General features: G+C 47.6%; 1 protein-coding gene across 2 annotated transcripts in view; it reads right to left on the bottom strand.

Annotated features, from left to right (window-relative positions):
• Positions 1 to 1,038: 1,038 nt before the first annotated feature.
• Positions 1,039 to 27,301, bottom strand: part of VLDLR (very low density lipoprotein receptor) — an 82,011-nt gene continuing 55,748 nt past the window's right edge. Inside the window, exons 15-19 of one of the 2 annotated variants that reach the window (XM_063913951.1) lie at positions 22,248 to 22,391; positions 21,235 to 21,303; positions 20,423 to 20,494; positions 14,407 to 14,576; positions 1,039 to 1,829 (exon numbers count right to left, since the gene is read on the bottom strand). In XM_063913951.1, coding sequence (XP_063770021.1) covers positions 1,794 to 1,829; positions 14,407 to 14,576; positions 20,423 to 20,494; positions 21,235 to 21,303; positions 22,248 to 22,391 — 491 coding nt within the window. In that variant the 3' untranslated portion in view covers positions 1,039 to 1,793. The remainder of the gene's footprint in view (positions 1,830 to 14,406; positions 14,577 to 20,422; positions 20,495 to 21,234; positions 21,304 to 22,247; positions 22,392 to 27,301) is intronic. The other variant, XM_063913952.1, reaches the window with a different exon arrangement.

Genomic DNA, 27,301 nt, shown 5'->3' with positions numbered 1-27,301 from the left:
CCTTATCGCTAATGCCAAGTTTAGCCGGGTTGCAGACTAAGTACACCAATAGTCGCTCACCCCCTGCCATGACCTCCTGGTACCGCTGAGGTAATCTGGAGTTGCTCAAGATGAGCTGTGCATACCTGTCAGTCTGTCCACTGCAGAGGAAAAACCGCACTGGTGAGCTGCTGGACCCGTTCATAGTGAAAGCACTACCCCTTCAATGATGCGCGGTCTTCACGCTTTTTTATACTGGCAGTCAATCTGGTGCTTAAAACAGAGAAACATCTATAAGGCTTTTTTTTTTTGCCAGTGTGTACCAAGAAGCAGCTGTCTACCGTGTCTGGAGACGCATTCCGCCCTGGTTAGAAGCCATGCGTCTCTGTACCCTCATGCCGCCATAATGGCCGGCAACCTGCTAGTCAGGACGCAGGCTTAGTACTCACCACTCTTCACTCTGTTAGGGGTGGCGGCGTGCTGTGGGAATGTATGCTCGCCATGGTGGGGTTTGCGAATAATTCCCACAGGAGCTCAGTGTCCCGTCAGCGGGGAACAGGACCATTAACCCTTTGAGAGGTTGGGCCATTTCTCTCACTACCCCCCCTCCCACAAAGCAGGCAGGCTGGTGCCAACCAGCTACAATGAAGACTTAAATACCAAGGAGTGGGAGGGTAAGAGGAAAAATGATGGATAATGCTACAGAAGTCTACTAGACATGCCCACAGGGTGGTCTTGGTCACCCTCTAATCACTCCCCCCTTAAGCTTAGACAGTCTTAATTTGAAGATTTGACTCGTCAATGTAGTGCCACCAGTGGGCAAAATGATGCGCTTTAGATGAGCAATAAACTGCTGTAAGATCTGTAGCAAATGTGGAGGAAAAAAAAAAAAAAAAAAAAAAAAGTAGGCTCTCTGGGTGGCGGGGAGTATTATCCCTCAAGCATGGGGGGGGGGGGGGGGGGGGGGGAATATTAGTTAAATCAGGATTATTCTGTTTTGCATTAGCCACCCTCTATAAAGGCAACATTCATTGTTTAAATAAATCCAGACAAAATCTGTAAATTCATATTTTCTTTAATTCTGAAAAGATCTCCAGTGGTTTTTTGACAGGGAGTTCACTCTGCACACCTCTAGAAAAAAAGGTCAGTCAAGACAGATTTACAGTTGCATTCACACATACAAAAGTTTGTTTCAGGTTAAGAAGTTATTTGGCAATTTGATATTAATAACCCGTTTTGTTTAGTCTATTGCCATTGCCCCAACCATATGAAAAAGGAAAGTACAGAAACCTACAAAAAAAACAGAAAGTACAAAAACAAAAAAAAAAAAAAAAAAAAAAAAGTACTACAGAAAGTACAAAAACAAATCAAACTAAAGACAAAGTGCTTCAGAATAGTGATTGTGTTCTAGAGATATGTACAACTGCCTATACAAGTATGTACAGGTGGCCACTATATAGCACAAGGTTTAATTTGCTGGGATATGGCTTTTTATGGAAAGTGCTTTTTACAGTACTTGGCAAGTGGGGAGGTGAGGAGTTGCTAATACTGAAAAAATAAATAAGGAGTTGAGGGCTGTATATTAAATGGCAACCATATCAAGAGCTGAACAACCTTATTAAGAAATATATACAAGGGATTTTCATTGTAGTGTCCCATTCATAAGAGCTGCATTGCACACATCTTCATACTTCCATATTAGGGTGGGATGTGTTCAGCTTCTGGCCTGGTTACCATCCAGAACTCAAGATAAATCCAGTTGAAGCATTGTAGACTGAAGGAGGATGGTGAATGCCAACCATGTTCAACCAACCTCACGATAGGTCATCCTCTGTGTTAACAACCGATATCTGAAAAAATAAAAAATAATCTGAGTCCCTATTTATACAAGCGGCTTTTATGCATTCCAGAAATCTGGCCATTAACCGTTAAAACAAACCAAAAACTAGGCAATACATGGGTGCAGTTACATACTACTGCATATCCTTTGTAGGTTTACACAAGTAACAAAAGGTCTCACTGAAAGAGGCACCACCACACCTAGTCAAGTCTACAATGGCTTTTTCATTAAAAAGGTGTATAGATACACCAAGCACTTAACTTTATGCTACACAAAACCACAGGTCACATGCAAAAGTATGCATGGGGACCCCTAGGTGACCATGCCTGCTTGCACCTCGAGCCCTGGTGAAGGGAAGTACCCTAGGGAAATTTCTCCAACTTGTATTGTGGCTTTAATAACCATTTTAAACAAGTGATGTGGCCATAGGTTTTTTTTTTTTTTTTTTTTTAAACACCCAACATAACAAAAACTTGCCCTACAGCATACAGTTACATGAATATTACACTGAACATGAAGCCATTCCTCCTCCATCACCGTTTTCTAGTACAGATAAAAGAAAAAAAAAAAAAAAAAAAAAAGTTATGGTAGATTTACCATTGTTAACTTTCTGCGAGGTACACTGGGTTCCACAGGGAAACATTGGGGTGTACAGCAGATCATGATCCAGAGGCACCAACAGGCTAAAGCTTTAGCTGTCCCAGGATGCACTGGGGCCTCCTCTATAACCCCCACCTCCAGGCACTGAGAGCTCAGTTTAGTTAACCAGTCCAATGTAGGAGCAGGCAAGAGAAGGTAGATGTTACTCACATAGCACCACATTCTCACCACAGAAGGTAATGCCATACAACCCAAAGAAGCTAGGTGTGTGTCAGGATGGGCACCCTGTGGAACCCAATGTACCTTGCAGAGTGTTAATGGTAAGTCTACCATAACTCATTTCCTGCAGCAAGTTACATTGATTTCCACAGAAACATCAGGGATGTCCTAAAGCAATTCCTCAGGGAAGGGGACGCGCCTTAGCAGATGTGAGAATCCTGCATCCAAAGGAAGCATTCAGGGAAGTGAAGGTATCAAAGGCATAGAGATATCTATCTAATCTGGACAGCCACGTCTGTGGAAACCAAACAGGACAAAAAGGGCATCTGAAGATAAAGGCCGGAACCACAATCTCTTGGTTAAGGTGAAGACACCTTAGGTAAATAACCAGGCAGAGTTTGGAGAACAGCCCAGTCACTGAAATGTCAAAAAAAAGGGGTGGATGACAGGACAAAGCACCCAAGTCAGACACCCATCTTGCAGAGGCAAGAACAGGGCCTTGGCCGAGAGACATTTAAGGTCTGATTCAAGAGGTTCAAATGGACTCTTGCAAGACACACAGTAAAAACAAACCAATCCCAAGGAGCCACAGGAGGGACATGGAGGCCGAATCTGCAGGACACCCTGTGTGAAAGTAGGAATGTCAAGTATAGATGCAATTATTCTGAAACCATACTGAAAAGGCAGATATGTGAACCTTAAGGGAGGCCAGACAAAGGCCTAAGTCCAGGCCTCTTTGCAGAAAAAGCCAGAATTCTGGAAGTTCTGAATCTATAGGCATAGTTATCTGCACACCAGGTGAAGCAAGAATTCCAGACCCTGTAAAAAAAAAATCCAAGCAGAGGCTAGTTTGTGGGCCTTCAACATAGGATTTTCTGAGGTGGCTATTCAAACTTTGGCCCTCAGGAGTGATGCTTCAAGAGCCAAGCCATCAAAGCCAGTCTGGCCAGGTCTGGGTAGAGACAAGTGCACTGTACGAGATCTGGTCACTGAAGAAATAGAAGGGGATGCCCTTTTGACAGACCCTGCAGGTCTGCAAACCAGTGCAGTCTGGGCCACACTGGAGCAACTAGTAGTTTTCCTCCTTGTTTGAACTGCCGTAGGACCTTGGGCAGGAGCAACACTGGAGGGAACATGTAGGGCAGCCGAAAGTTCCATGGAACCGCCAATGCATCCACAAATGCTTGAGGATCCCCGGTCCGAGATCTGTAGACCGGAACCTTGTGATTGTGTCGAGACGCCATGAGGTCTACATCCGGTAGGCTCAACCTGTCTACTAGGAGGAGTGGAAAGACTTCTGGATGTAGACTCCATTCTCCAGCATGCACATCCTGGGGACTGAGGAAGTTTGCCAGCCATAATCGGCAGTGTTTATTCCAGGTGTCATGAACTGGGAAGCAGATTGTGTTCCGCCCAACAAAGGATCTTTGACACTACCAACATTACCATGTGGCTTAGAGTGCCACCTTGAGGGTTTATGTATGCCACTGTGGTGGCGTTGGACCATACTTAAACAGGTCTGTTCCATACCAGAGGCATTGGACACTGTCCTCAGCTCCAGAATATTTATGTTGAGTGATTCCTCCTTGGTCCAACAACCAGGAGGTTGCTCCACCACTGCTCCCCATCCCCTCAGATTGGCATCTGTAGTTAGCAGGACCCAGTTGGGGATCCAGAAGGGATGGCCCCTGCTCCATTGCCAATCCTGGAGCCACCAGGAGAGTGACAGACAAACCTCTGGAGTCAAAGAATTCAGAGATCTGATCAGATGAGGTAGGCTGTCCCACTTGGAAAGGATTAACCATTGTAGTAGGCGGGAATGAAATGGAGCACACTCTACCATGTCAAAGGTAGACATCAGGCCAAGTACTTGCACCGCCGAGTGTATTGACACTCTGGGTCGACGAATAAAGGGTCTTATCCTGTCCTGAAGCTTCAGGACTTTGTCTGGAGATAGAAACAGTATTTGACTGTGCGTGTCCCTAGGTGCACCACCCTATGAGCTGGGACCAGCGAGGACTTATTCCAATTGATTAGTCACCCATGGGCTTGCAGGAAGGACACTGTCCGTTGCAGATGACCCAGTTGGACTTTGTGGGAATTTGCCAGAATCAGGTCGTCCAAGTACGGCAGGATTCCGACTCCCTGGTGACGGAGATGAGCCGTCATCACGGCCATGACCTTGGTGAAGGTCTGAGGAGCCATAGCCAGTCCAAAATGGTAGAGTCTGGAATTAGTAGTGATGGTTGCCAATAGCAACGTGCAGAACTGCTGATGCAACATGACAATAGGAATATGCAGATAAGCATCCTAGTACCATATAGTCTCCTAGTTCCATAGCCAGTACAATGGAGCGCAGAGTTTCCATATGAAACCGGGGCACTCAAACTTGAGATTATAGGCCGGAAGGACCCATTGGGTTTCGGGACCAGAAACCAGGTTGAGTAAACCTCTGCCTCTCTGGGCCTGAGGTACCAGCACAACCACTCCTGTACTCAGGAGGGAACACCAGTTTGTAGAGCTTGCACCTTCAACGGTTCTGAAGGGAGGGTTGTAGTGCAGAACTGGCAAGGGGGACATCTCTTGGAGACGGTGTACCTGTGGGAGACAACTTCCAGTACCCAAGCGTCTAAAGTGGTCTTTAAACAGACCTGGGAGGCCTACCCCGTCATGCAGTAGGTTTGTCATGTTTTGAAGCATGCCGACAGGCTGCCCAGGATTGTTTCGCCATGAGAGCACGAGATGGTCAGGCATACCAAAGAAATTTTGCTTTCCTTTGATGCCGAAAGGAATGAATAGTGGTACCTTTTGCCATCTGTGCAGAAGGATTAGTAGTGGGGAGAAAAACCATCTGAGCGGCTGCTAATTCAGACACCATTTTATTTAGGTCTTGCCCAAACAATGTTCCCAGTAAAGGGGAGTACCTCCAAGGTCTTTTTGGAGTCCAGGTCCACTTTCCACAACCTCAACCACTGCATGCGGTGAGCCAGGACAGATGTGGTCGATACCTTGGCTGCCAATACACCCACCTCAGAGCACGCCTCCTGAACGTAATAGGCGGCAGTGGTGATAATGCGGGACAGGTATTGTCTGGCATTGTCAGATATATCCTCAGGCAGCTCTTCCAATACCTTTTGCAGCCCAGGAGGCAGCTATAAAGGGTCTATGAATGGCTCAAAGTAAGAGTATATAGATTTCAGGCATCCCTACACACACACACGTCAGTTCCTTCAGTGAGGAGACAGTGGTGATAGCAGAGAGGATGACACCACAAGATGGGCGAGGTGAGAATCCACTGGTGGTGGAATCTCCCATTTCTTACATAACTCTGCAGGGAGAGGATAGCGAGCCAAGGCCTGTTTAGGCAGAGGTAATTTCTTCCCTGGATTAGACCAGGGTTCCTGTCTAATGTCCACAAGATGATCAGAATGGGGTAATCGTTTTAACGGGTGGTCTTCAGTATGCCGACTGACGGGATCCCGGCGCACAGTATACCGGCGCCGGGATCCCGACAGCCGGCATACAGACACTTATTCTCCCTCGTGGGGGTCCACTACCCCCCCCTGGAGGGAGAATAAAATAGCGTGGCGCGCGCAGCGAGCCCGCAAGGGGCTCATTTGCGCTCGCCACACTGTCGGTAAGCCGGTGGTCGGGCTCTCGGCGCCGGTATGCTGGTCGCCGGGAGCCCGACCGCCAGCATATCGTAGTGAACCCGTTTTAACCACCTTCTGTTTAAAAAAGGTGTCAGTTTTCTTTGCCACAGTAGTGGAATCCTCAGTGATTTGAAGGATATGCTTAATAGCAGCCACAAAGGCAGGTACATCAATCTGCAAGGGAGAAGCCTCATCAGTAACAGGATTCAGTGGCACCAGTGATCCCATAGGGAGTGCTAGGTGTTCCACCAGAGTACAGTATCCTGTGTAGATGCAGGAGCTGCAGACTGGGAGGTGCATGGCAATTAGTTCACAGATCATATAACACTTCACCACTGATAAATCCTTGGCGCATGCCCTGCATGATGCAGGAGCTTCCACCGATTTACTGCCCTGTTGGACATTATGCGAGTATGCAACAGGGCAACCTAGTATGATAAAGCCAGACAAATGACAATACCTGCAAATAAAATTGGGTATTATGTGACTGAAACAGTAGAACATACATACTGGAAAAAATAAGATTTTACTTACCGGTAAATCTATTTCTCGTAGCCCGTAGTGGATGCTGGGGACTCCGTAAGGACCATGGGGAATAGACGGGCTCCGCAGGAGACATGGGCACTTTAAGAATTTATATTCTGGTGTGCTCTGGCTCCTCCCTCTATGTCCCTCCTCCAGACCTCCGTTAGAGAAACTGCCCGGAAGAGCTGACCGTACAAGGAAAGGATTTTGATAATCCAGGGCAAGATACATACCAGCCACACCAATCACACCGTATAACTTGTGATAATCTTACCCAGTTAACAGTATGAACAACAGAGCATCAGTTCAACCCTGATGCAACTATAACATAACCCTTATTTAAGCAATAACTATATACAAGCATTGCAGAAGAAGTCCGCACTTGGGACGGGCGCCCAGCATCCACTACGAGAAATAGATTTACCGTTAAGTAAAATCTTATTTTCTCTAACGTCCTAGTGGATGCTGGGGACTCCGTAAGGACCATGGGGATTATACCAAAGCTCCCAAACATGCGGGAGAGCGCAGATGACTTTGCAGCACCGATTGAGCAAACACAAGGTCCTCCTCAGCCAGGGTATCAAACTTGTAGAACTTTGCAAAAAAGTGTTTGAACCTGACCAAGTAGCAGCTCTGCAAAGCTGTAATTCCAAGACCCCTCGGGCAGCCGCCCAAGAAGAGCCCACCTTCCTTGTGGAATGGGCTTTTACGGATTTTGGCAGCGGCAATCCAGCCGCAGAATGAGCCTGCTGAATCGTGTTACAGATCCAGCGAGCAATAGTTTGCTTTGAAGCAGGAGCACCCAGCTTGTTGGATGCATACAGGATAAACAGTGAGTCAGTTTTCCTGACTCTAGCCATTCTGGCTACATAAACCTTCAAAGCCCTGACCACATCCAGTAACTCGGAATCCTCCAAGTCACGAGTAGCCACAGGCACCACAATAGGTTGGTTCATTTGAAAAGACGACACCACTTTTGGCAGAAATTGTGGACGGGTCCGCAATTCTGCTCTATCCATGTGGAAAACCAGATAGAGGCTTTTATGTGACAAAGCCGCCAATTCTGACACACGCCTAGCCGAAGCCAAGGCTAATAGCATGTCCACCTTCCACGCGATATATTTTAACTCCGTTTTAAGTGGTTCAAACCAGTGTGAATTCAGGAAACTCAACACCACGTTAAGATCCCAAGGTGCCACTGGAGGCACAAAAGGGGGCTGAATATGCAGCACTCCCTTTACAAACGTCTGAACTTCAGGCAGAGAAGCCAGTTCTTTTTGAAAGAAAATGGACAGGGCCGAAATCTGGACCTTAATGGAACCCAATTTTAAGCCCAAAGTCACTCCTGACTGTAGGAAGTGAAGGAACCGGCCCAGCTGGAATTCCTCCGTAGGGGCATTCCTGGCCTCACACCAAGCAACATATTTTCGCCATATATGGTGATAATGTTGAGCAGTCACGTCCTTCCTAGCCTTTATCAGCATAGGAATAACCTCATCCGGAATGCCTTTTTCTGCTAGGATCCGGCGTTCAACCGCCATGCCGTCAAACGCAGCCGCGGTAAGTCTTGGAACAGACAGGGCCCCTGTTGCAACAAGTCCTGTCTTAGAGGCAGAGGCCACGGGTCCTGTGTGCATTTCTTGCAGATCTGGATACCAAGTCCTTCTTGGCCAATCCGGAACAATGAGTATTGTTCTCACTCCTCTTTCTTATGGGTATGAGGGGAAGAAGAGGAAATACATAGACCGACTGGAACACCCACGGTGTCACCAGTGCGTCCACAGCTATCGCCTGAGGGTCTCTTGACCTGGCGCAATACCTCTAGCTTTTTGTTGAGGCGGGATGCCATCATGTCCACCTGTGGCAGTTCCCACCGACTTGCAATCTGCGTGAAGACTTCTTGATGAAGTCCACTCTCCCGGGTGGAGGTCGTGCCTGCTTCCCAGTTGTCCACTCCCGGAATTAACACTGCTGACAGTGCGCTTACGTGATTCTCTGCCCTGCTCCTTGTGCCGCCTTGGCGGTTTACATGAGCCACTGCGGTGATGTTGTCTGACGGAATCAGAACCGGTTGGTCGCGAAGCAGGGTCTCCGCTTGACGTAGGGCGTTTAATATGGCCTTAGTTCCAGGATGTTGATGTGAAGGCAAGTCTCCTAACTTGACCACAGACCTTGGAAAATTTTTCCCTGTGTGACTGCCCCCCACCCTCGGAGGCTTGCATCCGTGGTCACCAGGACCCAGTCCTGAATGCCGAATCTGCGGCCCTCGAGAAGGTGAGCACTCTGCAGCCACCACAAGAGAGACACCCTGGCCCTGGGATATAGGGCGATTAACAGATACATCTGAAGATGTGATCCGGACCATTTGTCCAGTAAATCCCATTGAAAGGTCCTCGCATGGAACCTGCCGAAGGTAAAATGGCCTCTTATGATGCCACCATCTTTCCCAGGACTCGCGTGCAGTGATGCACCGACACCTGTTTTGGTTTTAATAGGTTTCTGACCAGTGTCATGAGTTCCTGAGCCTTCTCCATCGGGAGATAAACCCTTTTCTGGTCTGTGCCCAGAATCATGCCCAGGAAAGGCAGACGAGTCGTAGGAATCAACTGCGACTTTGGAATATTTAGAATCCAGCCGTGTTGTTGTAACACTTCCAGAGAGCGTGCTACGCTGATCAGCAACTGTTCTCTTGACCTCGCTTTTATGAGGAGATCGTCCAAGTATGGGATAATTGTGACCCCTTGCTTCCGCAGGAGTACCATCATTTCCACCATTACCTTGGTAAATATTCTCGGTGCCGTGGAGACCAAACGGCAACGTCTGAAATTGGTAATGACAATCCTGTACCACAAATCTGAGGTACGCCTGATGAGGTGGATAAATGGGGACATGAAGGTATGCATCCTTTATGTCCAGAGACACCATAAAATCCCCCCCTTCCAGGCTTGCGATGACCGCTCTGAGCAATTCCATCTTGAACCTTTTTCAGGTATCTGTTCAGGGATTTTAAATTCAATACGGGTCTGACCGAACCGTCCGGTTTCAGTACTACAAACATGGTCGAATAATAACCCCTTCCTTTTTGAAGGAGGGGAACCTTGACCAACACCTGCTGAAGATACAATTTGTGAATTGTAGTTAACACTATTTCCCTCTCGAGGGGGGAAGCTGGCAGGGCCGATATGAGGTATCGGTGAGGGGGCATCTCTTCGAATTCCAGCTTGTATCCCCGAGACAATATCTATTGCCCAGGGATCCAACTGGGAGTGAACCCACTTGCGGCTGAAATTTCGGAGACGCGCCCCCACCGGGCCTAGCTCAGCCTGTGGAGCCCCAGCGTCATGCGGTGGATTTAGTGGAAGCCGGGGAGGACTTCTGTTCCTGGGAACTAGCTGCGTTGTGCAGCTTCCTTCCTCTGCCCCTGCCAAGAAAGGACGCACCTCGGACTTTCTTGCCTCTTTGCGATCGAAAGGACTGCATTTGGTAATACGGTGCTCTTAGGTTGAGGAAACATGGCAAAAAATTTGACTTTCCAGCAGTAGCTGTGGAAACCAGGTCAGAGAGACCCTCCCCAAACAATTCCTCACCCTTGTAAGGTAAAACCTCCATGTGCCTTTGAGTCGGCATCACCTGTCCATTGCAGAGTCCACAGGACCCTTCTGGCAGAAATAGACAGACATTAGTCTACTGGGTTCTAGAATAAATGCTCTTTGAGCATCTCTCATATATAGGACAGCATCTTTTATATGCCCCAGGGTCATTAATATAGTATCCTTGTCTAAGGTATCAAGATCCTCAGACAGGGTGTCTGTCCATGCTGCTACAGCACTACACACCCAGGCCGACGCGATCGCTGGCCTCAGTAAGGTACCTGAATGTGTATAAATGGACTTCAGGGTACAATTGTAGTGCCAATGGGAGATCCTGGGGGTGGCTCCTGGGTAAGTTAGCTCTCTGTCTGGAAGTGTTTTAGTAATAGCCTTTATCATAAGGCCTACTGTGACAAATTACATGGCCCTATGTGGGCACTGCTATTATGTAGGTTAGGACTGCTGTATCGGAGAAGCTGCGACGTGGCCAGCAGCTAAACATGTGTTTGCAAACATTTGTGACTAGTTCTCTGAATTTTATTACCAGATAGGTTCAGGGATGGTTACAGGTAATTTTCAGTGTGCGGAAGGGAACTTGGGGGTGGGGATTTGCACCCCCCTCCTCTGTTGAGTGACCGGAGTATGTGAGGTGTGTGGGAGCAATAGCGCACAGCTGCAGTGCGCTACCTCAGTGAAGACTGGAGTCTTCAGCCGCCGATTTCTAAGTCTTCTTGCTTCTTATGCTCACCCGGTTTCTGTCTTCCGGCTCTGAGAGGGGGACGGCGGCGCGGCTCTGGGATCGGACGACGAGGGTGAGATCCTGTGTACGATCCCTCTGGAGCTAATGGTGTCCAGTAGCCTAAGAAGCAGGACCTATCTTCAGAGAGTAGGGCTGCTTCTCTCCCCTCTGTCCCACGATGCAGGGAGTCTGTTGCCAGCAGAGCTCCCTGAAAATAAAAAACCTAACAATACTTTTACAGCAAGCTCAGGAAAGCTCACTGTACAGCACCCAGCTCGTCTGGGCACAGATTCAAACTGAGGTCTGGAGGAGGGACATAGAGGGAGGAGCCAGAGCACACCAGAATCCAAATTCTTACTTAAAGTGCCCATGTCTCCTGCGGAGCCCGTCTATTCCCCATGGTCCTTACGGAGTCCCCAGCATCCACTAGGACGTTCGAGAAATACTGTATTACTATATTATGAGACCCAGATGCACCAAGACCTTAGGGTACATAATATAGTGACAGTTATAGCTGGGAAACAAACTGAAACCACACAGTATATACAGGCAATGCAGAAATTACCATAAAGCTGCACTGGACTTATATATTATATCATACATATATACAGTCAGTGACCGGAGAATATATCAGAATGCTTATACAATATATTCTATAATAAGTACACTCAACTAACACTGAGTGACAAGATGTAGAAGACCCAAATGTTTGTAAAGTCTCAGTGCTGTGTAAAGGCAACTTTACAAGTGAGACCTTGCCCTGCATACCAGAGGCCAGCAGCAGCTATGCTCAGAAGATGGCAGCCAGTGTCTCAGTCAGGAAGTGAGGGAGATTAAGGCAGCTCCAGGGTGGGAAATCTGTGAGGAGATGGTGCCCTGGGCCAGGGGGAGGGGCTACAGGTCAAGAACTACCTTCCCCTATGCTGGACTTTCACCCCAGGTACTTTGAGTACAGGTCAGGTGTACTAACCCCATTTAATAAGGCCGACGCCCCGGTGGTCTAGTAGGGTCCCTGCACAGCGACAGGGAGACTGGTCGCGGCGCTGGCATGTACACTATGTTGGATGGAACGAGATTTAATGGAGGGTCCAGCCTGGGGGACCCTCTTACTTGGTCCCCGTAGCAGCCATGCTAACCAGAGCGGTCTGCGACTCTGTGCCCAAGTCGGGACTTCGCCACAAGTACCTGGGAAGCAGGCGACGCTGCAGTGCTGAATGTCACACTGACATACAGCGAAGAAGTCTCAGAAAAGTTCTCAGGGCTGCATAGTGCAGCCCTCCTGTTAGGTGACCTGCTGCTGCAGGCAACAACTTTAAACTGAGCTCAGTGCCTGGAGGTGGTGTTAGAGGCCCCAATGCATCATGACACCGCTAAAGCCTTAGCCTGTTGGTGCCTCTGGATCAAGATCCACTACACGCTGATGTTTCCCTGTGGAAGCCAATGTAACCTGCTGCCGAAACAGTTTATTTTTGTTGGTATGATGATCTTAGTCTACAAGAAGAGACTACATATCAGCTGCATTTGATCTGAAACATGGCAGTAGAGAGCAGTTACATTTGCTTCAGTTAATTTCCTCCTGGCCCTAAAAGTTGTGGCTTTGGGAAAGCCGCAACATTTGGAAATCTTTTAATGTTTTCCCACTGTATAAGGTCCTTTAGTAAAATAATGGGGACACTGTATGGCAACAGTATTTAATGTCACAGCTTCAGCCTAAAAGGGCCCATTTTATTTGGAGGTGAAATGCACAACCACGTATAAAGCAGTTTTCAAAGCTCACCATTTTGTTTGATTTTGAAGTGCTACTACATATGAAACCTCACAGCTCTACAACAACCCTTTGCAAAAAGTAAAGAGTTATCTATTGTGTCCCCCGTTCCACCAATAAGTGGAATCTGACATAATTGCCAACTCCCCTCAATTGTCAGGAAGAGCAATCTCCCCAACTGCACCTTACCCCCATTATGTACGTGTTCTATTCTTGGAAGATGGGAGTTCCATACACTCAAATGGAATTAGTGCCATTTCCCTTCATTGGTTCTAAAGCACAATGATCCTTATGGCTACACTTTTTTTCCCCTTATAATTAAGGTTACTCTTGGCCACTTATATCAAACCTCTTGTAAATCACAATACACAAGCCATGAATAGTATCAAGGTCTTAAGGGGGTACTCAGAGATCCATGCTTAAAATCTAAGCAATCTGACTAGATTGCTTAGATTTTAAGCACAGATCACTCGTGTGTACTCCCCACAGCGATAGCGATGCGCAGCCCCACGCATCACTATCGTTGGTGCTAGATTGAACCTGCATGCAGGCCAATCTAGCACGTTGCTCATTTCAACTGCTGGGTGAAAGGAGCGGCCCCCCGTAACGCTCAGCACACATCTCTGTATACCAGCCTTTAGTCAAGAGATCTTACTAACTGCTTTGAGCTTATTTACAAAATGATGAAAGGCCTTTTAATGTCACCTGTCGTATGAAAGCCGACATGGACTGCTACATCTAAGTGTCCTGCAACAGCCTTGCTGCTTATAGTGCCCTATAGTGGGACTGATGCAAATGCAGCATCCATATTGTTGCCTGTTCCCATAGGAATAGGAATCAATGGGAGGCGGGTGCACCCATTGAAGTGAATGGCATAGCGGGCTTATGCATAGTCTGCTATATTACGAACAGTGTGCTAATAGGGGCAGCACAGTTCGTATTACTGCCTCACATCATTAAGGTCATGGGTTTGATTCCCACCATAGCCCTAACTGGGTTGAGTTTGTATAGTCTCCCTGTAGTTGTGTGGGTTTCCCCTGGATACTCCAGTTTCCTCCCACACTCCAAAATAAATCTACTGGTTGGTTAATTGGATCCCAACAAAGTTAACTCTAGCGTGAATGTGTGTGCATGTGGTAGGGAAGATTTTTAGGCTCCACTGAGCAGGGACTGATGTGAATGGGCAAATATTCACTATAAAAAAGTGCTGCAGAGTGTGTGCTATACAATTAACACTGTATGAGGACACATCTATACAGTAAGTGTTACTTTCACAATCTCCCCAAAAAGCATTCCCAAAAGTAGGCAAGCATGCCATTTGCAAGCCTTAATTCAGACGACTGCGTATAACCCAGGGATGTGCTCATGTCCACAACTTCACGGAAGGTGCCTTTGCTTTCAAGCATTGGGCAAAGAGTGAGCTGCGCATGGTTCTACAGCGCTCAGTAAAGAGGGAGGAAAGTTAGTAAAGCAGGCCAGTAAGGTCAGATACTTACTGCTGGATAAGTGTGTCCCACATTGGCTCCATGTCTACCAATATCTATTGTGAGGTCCTCTTCTGTGGTTTTCAAGTACACAGGATTGTCAAAATTCATACTTTTCATGTTCTTTCGCTGCCAGTTGCGCCACATTAGGAAAGCTCCAGTAGCCACCATGACTAGTAATACTAAACAGAAGTTTACAAGTTACCATTCATAATTTTATGGACTAGTTTGTGTCCTTAAATTTGTTCTTTTCATGCAAAAATCACCCATACCCTGTAGCTATGGTCTTTATCCTTAGTTTAATATTGAGGTTATGTTCATAGAACGAACAATGACATCAGAAAGCCTAACCCTCGTTTCTCTAACGTCCTAGTGGATGCTGGGGACTCCGAAAAGACCATGGGGAATAGCGGCTCCGCAGGAGACTGGGCACAAAGTAAAAGCTTTAGGACTAGCTGGTGTGCACTGGCACCTCCCCCTATGACCCTCCTCCAAGCCTCAGTTAGATCTCTGTGCCCGAACGAGAAGGGTGCAATCTAGGTGGCTCTCCTGAGCTGCTTAGAGTAAAAGTTTAAATAGGTTTTTTATTTTCAGTGAGACCTGCTGGCAACAGGCTCACTGCATCGAGGGACTAAGGGGAGAAGAAGCGAACTCACCTGCGTGCAGAGTGGATTGGGCTTCTTAGGCTACTGGACATTAGCTCCAGAGGGACGATCACAGGCCCAGCCATGGATGGGTCCCGGAGCCGCGCCGCCGGCCCCCTTACAGATGCTGAAGCAAGAAGAGGTCCATAAATCGGCGGCAGAAGACTTTCCTGTCTTCATAAGGTAGCGCACAGCACTGCAGCTGTGCGCCATTGCTCTCAGCACACTTCACACTTTGGTCACTGAGGGTGCAGGGCGCCCTGGGAAGCAATGAATTTACCTTATTTGGCAAAAAAAAAAAAAATACATCACATATAGCTCCTGGGCTATATGGATGTATTTAACCCCTGCCAGTTTTCCAGTAAAAAGCGGGAGAAGAGCCCGCCGTGAAGGGGGCGGGGCCTATCTCCTCAGCACACAGCGCCATTTTTCCCACACAACTCCGCTGGTAGGAAGGCTCCCAGAATCTCCCCTGCATCCTGCATCTACAGAAACAGGGTAAAAAAAGAGAGGGGGGCACTTATAGCTGCTTATATCTGTTATTTTGCCAAATAAGGGATAGACACTTATTGTAAGGTTGTCCCTATACATATATAGCGCTCTGGTGTGTGCTGGCAAACTCTCCCTCTGTCTCCAAGGGGCTAAGTGGGTCCTGTCCTCTATCAGAGCATTCCCTGTGTGTGTGCTGGGTGTCGGTACGTGTGTGTCGACATGTATGAGGAGGAAAATGTGGAGGCGGAGCAATTGCCTATAATGGTGATGTCACCCCCTAGGGAGTCGACACCTGAATGGATGGCCGTAATTAAGGAATTACGTGACAGTGTCGGCACGTTACAGAAAACTGTTGACGACATGAGACAGCCGGCAGCTCAGTTAGTGCCTGTCCAGGCGTCTCAAACACCGTCAGGGGCTATTAAACGCCCGTTACCTCAGTGGGTCGACACGGACCCAGACACTGACTCCAGTGTCGACGGTGAAGAAACAAACGTATTTTCCAGTAGGGCCACACGTTACATGATCACGGCAATGAAGGAGGTTTTGCACATCTGATACTGCAAGTACCACAAAAAGGGGTATTATGTGGGGTGTGAAAAAACTACCCGTAGTTTTTCCTGAATCAGATGAATTGAATGAAGTGTGTGATGAAGCGTGGGTTACCCCCGACAAAAAACTGCAAATTTCTAAAAAATTATTGGCACTATATCCCTTCCCACCAGAGGTTAGGGCTCGTTGGGAAACACCCCCTAGGGTGGATAAGGCGCTCACACGCTTATCAAAACAAGTGGCGTTACCGTCTCCAGAAACGGCCGCCCTTAAGGAGCCAGCAGATAGGAGGCTGGAAAATATCCTTAAAAGTATATACACACATACTGGTGTTATACTGCGACCAGCAATCGCCTCAGCCTGGATGTGCAGTGCTGGGGTGGCTTGGTCGGATTCCCTGACTGAAAATATTGATACCCTGGACAGGGACAATATATTATTGACTATAGAGCATTTAAAGGATGCATTCCTATATATGCGAGATGCACAGAGAGACATTTGCACTCTGGCATCAAGAGTAAGTGTGATGTCCATTTCTGCCAGAAGAGGATTATGGACGCGACAGTGGTCAGGGGATGCGGATTCCAAACGGCATATGGAAGTATTGCCGTATAAAGGGGAGGAGTTATTTGGGGGCGGTCTATCGGACCTGGTGGCCACGGCAACGGCTGGGAAATCCACCTTTTTACCCCAAGTCACCTCGCAGCAGAAAAAGATACCGTCTTTTCAGGCTCAGTCCTTTCGTCCCCATAAGGGCAAGCGGGCAAAAGGCCACTCATATCTGCCCCGGGGCAGAGGAAGGGGAAAAAGACTGCAACAGACAGCTTCTTCCCACGAACAGAAGCCTTCCCCCGCTTCTGCCAAGTCCTCAGCATGACGCTGGGGCCTTACAAGCGGACTCAGGCACGGTGGGGGCCCGTCTCAAGAATTTCAGCGCGCAGTGGGCTCACTCGCAAGTGGACCCCTGGATCCTGCAGGTAGTACCTCAGGGGTACAAATTGGAATTCGAGACGTCTCCCCCTCGCCGGTTCCTGAAGTCTGCTTTACCAACGTCTACCCCGACAGGGAGGCGGTATTGGAAGCCATTCACAAGCTGTATTCCCAGCAAGTGATAATCAAGGTACCCCTCCTACAACAGGGAAAGGGGTATTACTCCACGCCGTTTGTGGTACCGAAGCCGGACGGCTCGGTGAGACCCATTTTAAATCTGAAAGCCTTGAACACTTACATAAAAAGGTTCAAGTTCAAGATGGAGTCACTCAGAGCAGTGATAGCGAACCTGGAAGAAGGGGACTACATGGTGTCTCTGGACATCAAGGATGCTTACCTCCATGTCCCAATTTGCCCTTCTCACCAAGGGTACCTCAGGTTTGTGGTACAGAACTGTCACTATCAGTTTCAGACGCTGCCGTTTGGATTGTCCACGGCACCCCGGGTCTTTACCAAGGTAATGGCCGAAATGATGATTCTTCTTCGAAGAAAAGGCGTCTTAATTATCCCTTACTTGGACGATCTCCTGATAAGGGCACGGTCCAGAGAACAGTTAGAGGTCGGAGTAGCACTCTCTCAAATAGTACTACGACAGCATGGATGGATTCTAAATATTCCAAAATCGCAGCCGATTCAGACGACACGTCTGCTGTTCCTAGGGATGATTCTGGACACAGTACAGAAAAAGGTGTTTCTCCCGGAAGAGAAAGCCAGGGAGTTATCCGACCTAGTCAGGAAACTCCTAAGACCAGGCCAGGTGTCAGTGCACAAGGGTCCTGGGAAAGATGGTGGCTTCTTACGAAGCGATTCCATTCGGCAGATTCCACGCAAGAACTTTTCAGTTGGATCTGCTAGACAAATGGTCCGGATCGCATCTTCAAATGCATCAGCGGATAACCCTGTCTCCAAGGACAAGGGTGTCTCTCCTGTGGTGGTTACAGAGTGCTCATCTCCTAGAGGGCCGCAGATTCAGCATTCAGGATTGGGTCCTGGTGACCACGGATGCCAGCCTGAGAGGCTGGGGAGCAGTCACACAGGGAAAAATTTTCCAGGGCTTGTGGTCAAGCATGGAAACGTCACTTCACATAAAAATCCTGGAACTAAGGGCCATTTACAATGCCCTAAGTCAGGCAAGGCCTCTGCTTCACGGTCAGCCTGTATTGATCCAGTCGGACAACATCACGGCAGTCGCCCACGTAAACAGACAGGGCGGCACAAGAAGCAGGAGGGCAATGACGGAAGTGGCAAGGATTCTTCGCTGGGTGGAAAATCATGTGATAGCACTGTCAGCAGTGTTCATTCCGGGAGTGGACAACTGGGAAGCAGACTTCCTCAGCAGACACGATCTTCACCCAGGGGAGTGGGGACTTCACCCAGAAGTCTTCCACATGATTGTAAACCGTTGGGAAAAACCAAAGGTGGACATGATGGCGTCTCGCCTCAACAAAAAACTGGACAGATATTGCTCCAGGTCAAGGGACCCTCAGGCAATAGCTGTGGACGCTCTGGTAACACCGTGGGTGTACCGGTCAGTGTATGTGTTCCCTCCTCTTCCTCTCATACCAAAAGTACCGAGAATCATAAGAAGGAGAGGAGTAAAGACTATACTCGTGGCTCCGGATTGGCCAAGAAGGACTTGGTACCCGGAAATTCAAGAGATGCTCACGGAAGACCCGTGGCCTCTACCTCTAAGACAGGACCTGCTCCAGCAGGGACCATGTCTGTTCCAAGACTTACCGCGGCTGCGTTTGACGGCATGGCGGTTGAACGCCGGATCCTGAAGGAAAAAGGCATTCCGGATGATGTCATCCCTACCCTGATCAAAGCCAGGAAGGATGTAACCGTACAACATTATCACCGTATTTGGCATAAATATGTTGCGTGGTGCGAGGCCAGGAAGGCCCCTACGGAGGAATTTCAACTGGGTCGATTCCTGCATTTCCTGCAAACAGGACTGTCTATGGGCCTCAAATTAGGGTCCATTAAGGTTCAAATTTCGGCCCTGTCGATATTCTTCCAAAAAGAACTAGCTTCTGTTCCTGAAGTTCAGACGTTTGTCAAGGGAGTACTGCATATACAGCCTCCTTTTGTGCCTCCAGTGGCACCTTGGGACCTCAATGTAGTGTTGGGATTCCTAAAATCACATTGGTTTGAACCACTCACCACTGTGGACTTGAAATATCTCACATGGAAAGTGGTAATGCTGTTAGCCCTGGCTTCAGCCAGGCGTGTATCAGAATTGGCGGCTTTATCCTATAAAAGCCCTTACCTAATTTTTCATACGGACAGGGCAGAATTGAGGACTCGTCCTCAATTTCTCCCTAAGGTGGTTTCAGCATTTCACTTAAACCAACCTATTGTGGTGCCTGCGGCTACTAGGGACTTGGAGGATTCCAAGTTGCTGGACGTAGTCAGGGCCCTGAAAATATATGTTTCCAGGACGGCTGGAGTCAGAAAATCTGACTCGCTGTTTATCCTGTATGCACCCAACAAGCTGGGTGCTCCTGCTTCTAAGCAGACGATTGCTCGTTGGATTTGTAGTACAATTCAGCCTGCACATTCTGTGGCAGGCCTGCCACAGCCAAAATCTGTAAAAGCCCATTCCACACGGAAAGTGGGCTCATCTTGGGCGGCAGCCCGAGGGGTCTCGGCTTTACAACTTTGCCGAGCAGCTACTTGGTCAGGGGCAAACACGTTTGCTAAATTCTACAAATTTGATACCCTGGCTGAGGAGGACCTGGAGTTCTCTCATTCGGTGCTGCAGAGTCATCCGCACTCTCCCGCCCGTTTGGGAGCTTTGGTATAATCCCCATGGTCTTTTCGGAGTCCCCAGCATCCACTAGGACGTTAGAGAAAATAAGAATTTACTTACCGATAATTCTATTTCTCATAGTCCGTAGTGGATGCTGGGCGCCCATCCCAAGTGCGGATTGTCTGCATTACTTGTACATAGTTATTGTTACAAAAATCGGGTTATTGTTGTTGTGAGCCATCTTTTCAGAGGCTCCTTCTGTTATCATGCTTTTAACTGGGTTCAGATCACAAGTTGTACGGTGTGATTGGTGTGGCTGGTATGAGTCTTACCCGGGATTCAAAATCCTCCCCCTATGACCCTCCTCCGGGCACAGTATCCTAACTGAGGCTTGGAGGAGGGTCATAGGGGGAGGAGCCAGTGCACACCAGCTAGTCCTAAAGCTTTTACTTTGTGCCCAGTCTCCTGCGGAGCCGCTATTCCCCATGGTCTTTTCGGAGTTCCCAGCATCCACTACGGACTATGAGAAATAGAATTATCGGTAAGTAAATTCTTATTTTCTATAAGGAATTAGCAAGTGGCTTACACATGTACTTACAGAGAGGAAGAATAGCCCATGCCGCAGATGTGTTTTTGTTTGCCTCAAACACCGACATACTATTATTGCCTTCTACAAAAAGAAACAGAAAAGGTTATTTGCATGCCTCTGCACATGAGGCTTTGTGATTAAACCTAGGTTCTTAGATTGTTACTAAACTGTTTAAAGGTTGAGTGCAAGTTATCTAGGGGGGAGAGATTTTTCCAAGCTTAGAGCACATACCAACCAATCAGCTCCTGACATTTTATCAAACACCTGTGAAATGACCGGAGATCATTTGTTTGTACTTACTCTCTCCAAACTGAAATCTGCTCCTAGTGCCTGGGGTACATAGCAGAAATCAGATCTTTCACCTAGGCTCATGGGAAGCTTGTGATCGCACTAACCCTCCATGGGGAGCATGAAGTTTGTATTAATAGACATGTGAGAACTATGTATATGTATACACCAGATATGTAAACACAAGACAGACATACACTGACAATTTGGAAGAACAGGTTCCACTTATGGTGTACACACAGGCATGACCACCAGCTACATTACTATAGGATAAACGTTATCACATTCAAAGCTATAGTGAACTATGTGCAATACAGTATGTTACTGTAGTCCGTGAGAAGTCTAATTCTTTCCATATGCTCAGAAATAAATCCAACAATGTCACCAAAATAAAAGTGAAAAACCAGTCTTGCAATGCTCCTCATAAGTGAACATAATATAAGCCATAACTACAGGTGCAGTATATGAAGTAAACACTAGTCATTAAGTATAGTCCGCAGCACTGCTATCCAATATTCAAATTAAGCACTTACCCCCTGAAAGTGCTTTGTCAGGATGCAATCCTGCAGGGATAGTATGGTCTTCAGTTAAAACAGAACTGCCTTAAAACAGACAAGATGTTTAAGTTGTTTATAAAAGAGGAAAGAAAAAAAACAAAAAAAAAAACACCACAACAGGTCTAGACAAATCCAAGGAGTTAGGTAAACAATCCAGATGAATGGGTGCTAGACAGCATCAACATACTGCCACCTGCACTGTTATTTCCATCCCTGAACTACTGTACATAAACACGTAGTAGACAGAGGGTGTAGATTTCTAAATAGTCTTAAAAATAAATAAATGAAAAAGGCAAACTATGTAAAAGGTTTCAAAAATGATTAACAGGACAGTGAGCACAAGATAACGTAGCTATACAGAGTAACTAACAGCAGTGTTAGACAAAGTGTACATATAAACGCCACAAATTACTTCTGCTGCTGAAGTAGGTTGTTAAAACTATGGTTGAGAGGCAAGTCACTGATGTGCCACCACATTGTGATGTACACGGTTGATAACTAAACTTTACAGACCTCTATGAAGGGTCCCATTCATCTAAATTAGTAGTACTTTGATGCTCCACCATGGGTAGCGATCCACAGTCATAAATAATTTAGCAACTGGGGCATCCAAAGCGGCTTATAGTATACTGGGCACTTGGAATTAGTATTTATTGCAATGTCTTCAGTGGCACACAGCTGCTACATGCAGTGCCGGTAGCAGTGTCCTGATACTCATGCATTGGCCAACTAGCAAATTACACAGCATGCCAAGTGGTGCAATCTGGGGATAGGTGTATGGCAACATCTGTACATTCGAGTCAGATTTAACAAAGCAATACAGCTAGCAAGTAAAGCTTAGCCTCTTCTTAACTAGACTTTTACACAAACTGGGTTTAAATATATATTTATTTATTTTATTTTTAATTTTTTTTTTACAATCCATTGACAAAGCAAAGTCCCATAAGCATTAAGGCATGCAAGTCCAAGAATATTTAACCTTGAAATACCTTTTCTGCAGGTTCGGCCAAAGCGATCCATGCCATCAGGACAGAGACAGGTATATTTAGGTGAACGATCATTTATCTGTGGGGCGGGTAAACACAGATACTCACAGCCTCCATTTTCTAGTCTCTCATTACACCAGTTTCTTCCTGTTGGCAGAGTATTTAGGTTACTTAATTGTAAGCAAGATACAACCCACCTTCCAAAGGACACCACACTAGTTTGTCTTAGGCACACCTAGGTTTTGCCCCAGTCTAAATAAAAAAAAAAAAAAAAATATATAATATAAATATATATAATTTTACTTACCGGTAAATCTATTTCTCGTAGTCCGTAGTGGATGCTGGGGACTCCGTAAGGACCATGGGGAATAGACTGGCTCCGCAGGAGACATGGGCACTTTAAGAATTTAGATTCTGGTGTGCCCTGGCTCCTCCCTCTATGTCCCTCCTCCAGACCTCCGTTAGAGAAACTGTGCCCGGAAGAGCTGACAGTACAAGGAAAGGATTTTGGAAATCCAGGGCAAGACTCATACCAGCCACACCAATCACCGTATAACTTGTGATAAACTTACCCAGTCAACAGTATGAACAGAGCATCAGTTCAACCCTGATGCAACAATAACAGCCCTTATTGCAGCAATAACTATATACAAGTATTGCAGAAGAAGTCCGCACTTAGGACGGGCGCCCAGCATCCACTACGAGTAATAGATTTACCGGTAAGTAAAATCTTATTTTCTCTAACGTCTTAGTGGATGCTGCGGACTCCGTAAGGACCATGGGGATTATACCAAAGCTCCCAAACGGGCGGGAGAGTGCGGATGACTCTGCAGCACCGAAAGAGCAAACACAAGGTCCTCCTCAGCCAGGGTATCAAACTTGTAGAACTTTGCAAAAAAGTTTTTGAACCTGACCAAGTAGCCGCTCGGCACAGCTGTAATGCCGAGACCCCTCGGGCAGCCGCTCAAGAAGAGCCCACCTTCCTAGTGGAATGGGCCTTAACCGATTTTGGCTGCAGCAATCCAGCAGCAGAATGAGCCTCCTGAATCGCATTACAGATCCAGCGAGCAAAAGTTTGCTTTGAAGCAGGAGCACCAAGCTTGTTGGAAGCACACAGGATAAACAAAGATTCTGTTTTCCTGACCCTAGCCGTTCTGGCTACAAACCTTCAAAGCCCTGACCACATCAAGTAACTCGGAATCCTCCAAGTCAGTAGTAGCCACAGGCACCCCAATAGGTTGGTTTATATGAAAGGATGAAACCACTTTTGGCAGAAATTGTGGACGGGTCCGCAATTCTGCTCTATCCGCATGGAAAACCAGATAGGGGCTTTTATGTGACAAAGCCGCTAATTCTGACACACGCCTAGCCGAAGTGGTTCAAACCAGTGGGATTTCAGGAAACTCAACACCACGTTAAGATCCCAAGGTGCCACCGGGGGCTGAATACGCAGCACTCACTTCAAACATCTGAACTTCAGGTAGAGAAGCCAGCTCTTTTTGAAAGAAAATGGATAGGGCCGAAATCTGGACCTTAATGGAACCCAATTTTAGGCCCAAAGTCACTCCTGACTGTAGGAAGTGAAGGAAACGGCCCAGCTGGAATTCCTCCGTAGGGGCATTCCTGGCCTCACACCAAGCAACATATTTTCGCCATATACGGTGATAATGTTGAGCAGTCACATCCTTCCTAGCCTTTATCAGCGTAGGAATGACCTCATCTGGAATGCCTTTTTCCACTAGGATCCGGCGATCAACCGCCATGCCGTCAAACGCAGCAAGTCCTGGAACAGACAGGGCCATGTTGCAACAAGTCCTGTCTTAGAGGAAGAGGCCACGGGTCCTCTGAGCATTTCTTGCAGATCTGGATACCAAGTCCTTCTTGGCCAATCCGGAACAATGAGTATTGTTCTCACTCCTCTTTCTTATGGGTATGAGGGGAAGAAGAGGAAATACATAGACCGACTGGAACACCTCACGGTGTCACCAGTGCGTCCACAGCTATCGCCTGACCTGGCGCAATACCTCTGTAGCTTTTTGTTGAGGCGGGATGCCATCATGTCCACCTGTGGCAGTTCCCACTGACTTGCAATCTGCGTGAAGACTTCTTGATGAAGTCCCCTCTCCCGGGTGGAGGTCGTGCCTGCTGAGGAAGTCCGCTTCCCAGTTGTCCACTCCCGGGATGAAAACTGCTGACAGTGTGCTTACGTGATTCTCCGCCCAGCGAAGAATTCTGGTGGCTTCTGACTGAATCAGAACCGGTTGGTCGCGAAGCAGGGTCTCCGCTTGATGTAGGGCGTTGTATACGGCCCTTAGTTCCAGGATGTTGATGTGAAGGCAAGTCTCCTGACTTGACCACAGACCTTGGAAATTTCTTCTCTGTGTGACTGCTCCCCCATTCTCGGAGGCTTGCATCCGTGGTCACCAGGACCCAGTCCCGAATGCCGAATCTGCGGCCCTCGAGAAGGTGAGCACTCTGCAGCCACCACAGGAGAGACACCCTGGCCCTGGGGGATAGGGTGATTAACAGATGCATCTGAAGATGTGATCCGGACCCTTGTCCAGGAAGTCCCATTGAAAGGTCCTCTCATGGAACCTGCCGAAGGGAATGGCCTCGTATGATGCCCCCATCCTTTCCAGGACTAGAGTGCAGTGATGCACTGACACCTGTTTTGGTTTTAATAAGTTCCTGACCATTGTCATGAGCTCCCTCTATCGGGAGATCAACCCTTTTCTGGTCTGTGTCTAAAATCATGCCTAGGAAAGGCAGATGAGCCGTAGGAACCAACTGCGACTCTGGAATATTTAGAATCCAGCTGTGTTGCCGTTCCACTTCCAGAGAAAGTGATACGCTGTTCAGCAACTGCTCTCGTGATCTCGCTTTTATGAGGAGATTGTCCAAGTACGGGATAATTGTGACACCTTGCTTCCGCAGGAGCACCATCATTTCCGCCATTACCTTGGTAAATATTCTCAGAGCCGTGGAGACCAAACGTCAACGTCTGAAATTAGTAATGACAATCCTGTACCGCAAATCTGAGGTACGCCTGATGAGGTGGATAAATGGGGACATGAAGGTATGCATCCTCTATGTCCAGAGACACCATAAAATCTCCCCCTTTCAGGCTTGCGATGACCGCTCTTAGCGATTCCATCTTGAACTTAAACCTTTTCAGGTATATGTTCAAGGATTTTAAATTCAATATGGGTCTGACCGAACCGTCCGGTTTCGGGACTACAACATGGTCGAATAACCCCCTCCTTGTTGAAGGAGGGGAACCTTAACCACCACCTGTTGAAGAAACAATTTGTGAATTGCAGTTAACACTGTTTCCCTCTCGTGCGGGGGAAGCCGGCAGGGCCGTCGGTGAGGGGGCATCTCCTCAAAGTCCAGCTTGTATCCCTGAGACACAATATCCATTGCCCAGGGATCCAACAGGGAGTGAACCCACTTGTGGCTGAAATTACGAAGACGTGCCCCCACCGGGCCTAGCTCCGCCTGTGGAGCCCCAGCGACATGCAGTGGATTTTGTAGAGGCCGGGGAGGACTTCTGTTCCTGGGAGCTAGCTGTGTTGTGCAGCTTCTTTCCTCTGCCCCTGCCAAGAAAGGACGCACCTCGGACTTTGTTTCTTTGTGATTGAAAGGCTGCATTTGATAATGCCGTGCTTTCCTAGGCTGTGCAGGAATATAAGGCAAAAGATCAGAATTACCAGCTATAGCTGTGGAGACCAGGTCCGAGATCCCTTCTCCACACAATCCTCAGCCTTCCATATGCCTCTTAAGTCGGCATCACCTGTCCATTGCATATTCTACAGGACACGCCAAGCAGAAATCGACATAGCGTTGACTCTAGAACCCAGTAGACCAATGTCTCTTTGGGCATGTGTATAATATACATACATAGGTCTCAATCTCTGCTGATAAGGTACCTGTCCACGCTGCTACAGCGCTATAAACCCATGCCGACACAATCGCCGGTCTGAGTAGTGTACCAGGATGTGCACGCTATCTGCAGGATCCCTGAGGATAGCTGTTAAGTCAGGGCTACCTTTTGGGCAAACGTGACACCCTAGGGGTAGATTCCCATCGTATCCTGGCCCTAGTAGGGAAAGGATACTCCGAGAATTCTTTGTGGGAAACTGCAGTCTCTTGTCTGGAGATACCCGCTCTTTCATCATGAGAGGAGGGAAATTTACCTCAGCTTTCTTCCCCTTAAACGTGTACCCTTGTGTCAGGGACAGATGAGTCAGTGATATGCAAACCTTTTATTACAATAATCATATATTGAATACTTTCCTGCCATTTTGGCTGTAACTTTGCATTATCGTAGTCGACACTGGAGTCAGACTCCGTGTCGATATCAGTGTCTATTATTTTGGATAGTGAGCATTGTGAGACTCTGAAGGTCTCTGACATAGGGACAGACATGGGTAGATTCCCTGTCCGTTCTCTAATCTTTTGTGCAATAATTTCACCTTAGCACAATACACATATCCAAACAGGTGTTTGCGTTGTTGACGGAGACACCCCTCACACACACATTTGCTCCATCTCCTCCTTGGGGGGAGCCTTTTACTTCAGACATGTCGACACACGTACTGAAACCACACACTCAGGGAATGCTCATCTGAAGACAATTACCCCACAAGGCCCTTTGGAGAGAGAGTATGCCAGCACACACCCCAGCGCTATAAACCCAGGAATAACACAGTAACTTAATGTTAACCCAGTAGCTGCTGTTTATATTGATTTTTGCACCTAATTATGTGCCCCCCTCTCTTTTTACCCTCTTCTACCATGTATCTGCTGGGGAGCTTCCTCTCAGCGGTGCTGTGGAGAAAAAACATGGCGCTGGTGAGTGCTGAGGAAGAAGCCCCGCCCCCTCGACAGCGGGCTTCTGTCCCACTTAAATATACATTTTCTTGGCGGGGGCTCATACATATATACAGTGCCCAACTGTATATATGTGTACTTTTGCCAAAAGAGGTCCATATGCTGCCCAGGGCGCCCCCCTGCGCCCTTACAGTGACCGGAGTATGTGAGGTGTGTTTGGAGCA

This window comes from Pseudophryne corroboree, chromosome 1 (assembly GCF_028390025.1).
Source record: "Pseudophryne corroboree isolate aPseCor3 chromosome 1, aPseCor3.hap2, whole genome shotgun sequence".
Taxonomy (NCBI): domain Eukaryota; kingdom Metazoa; phylum Chordata; class Amphibia; order Anura; family Myobatrachidae; genus Pseudophryne; species Pseudophryne corroboree.
Note: the sequence above shows the minus strand (reverse complement) of the source record. Positions and strands in the feature narration are given on the sequence as shown.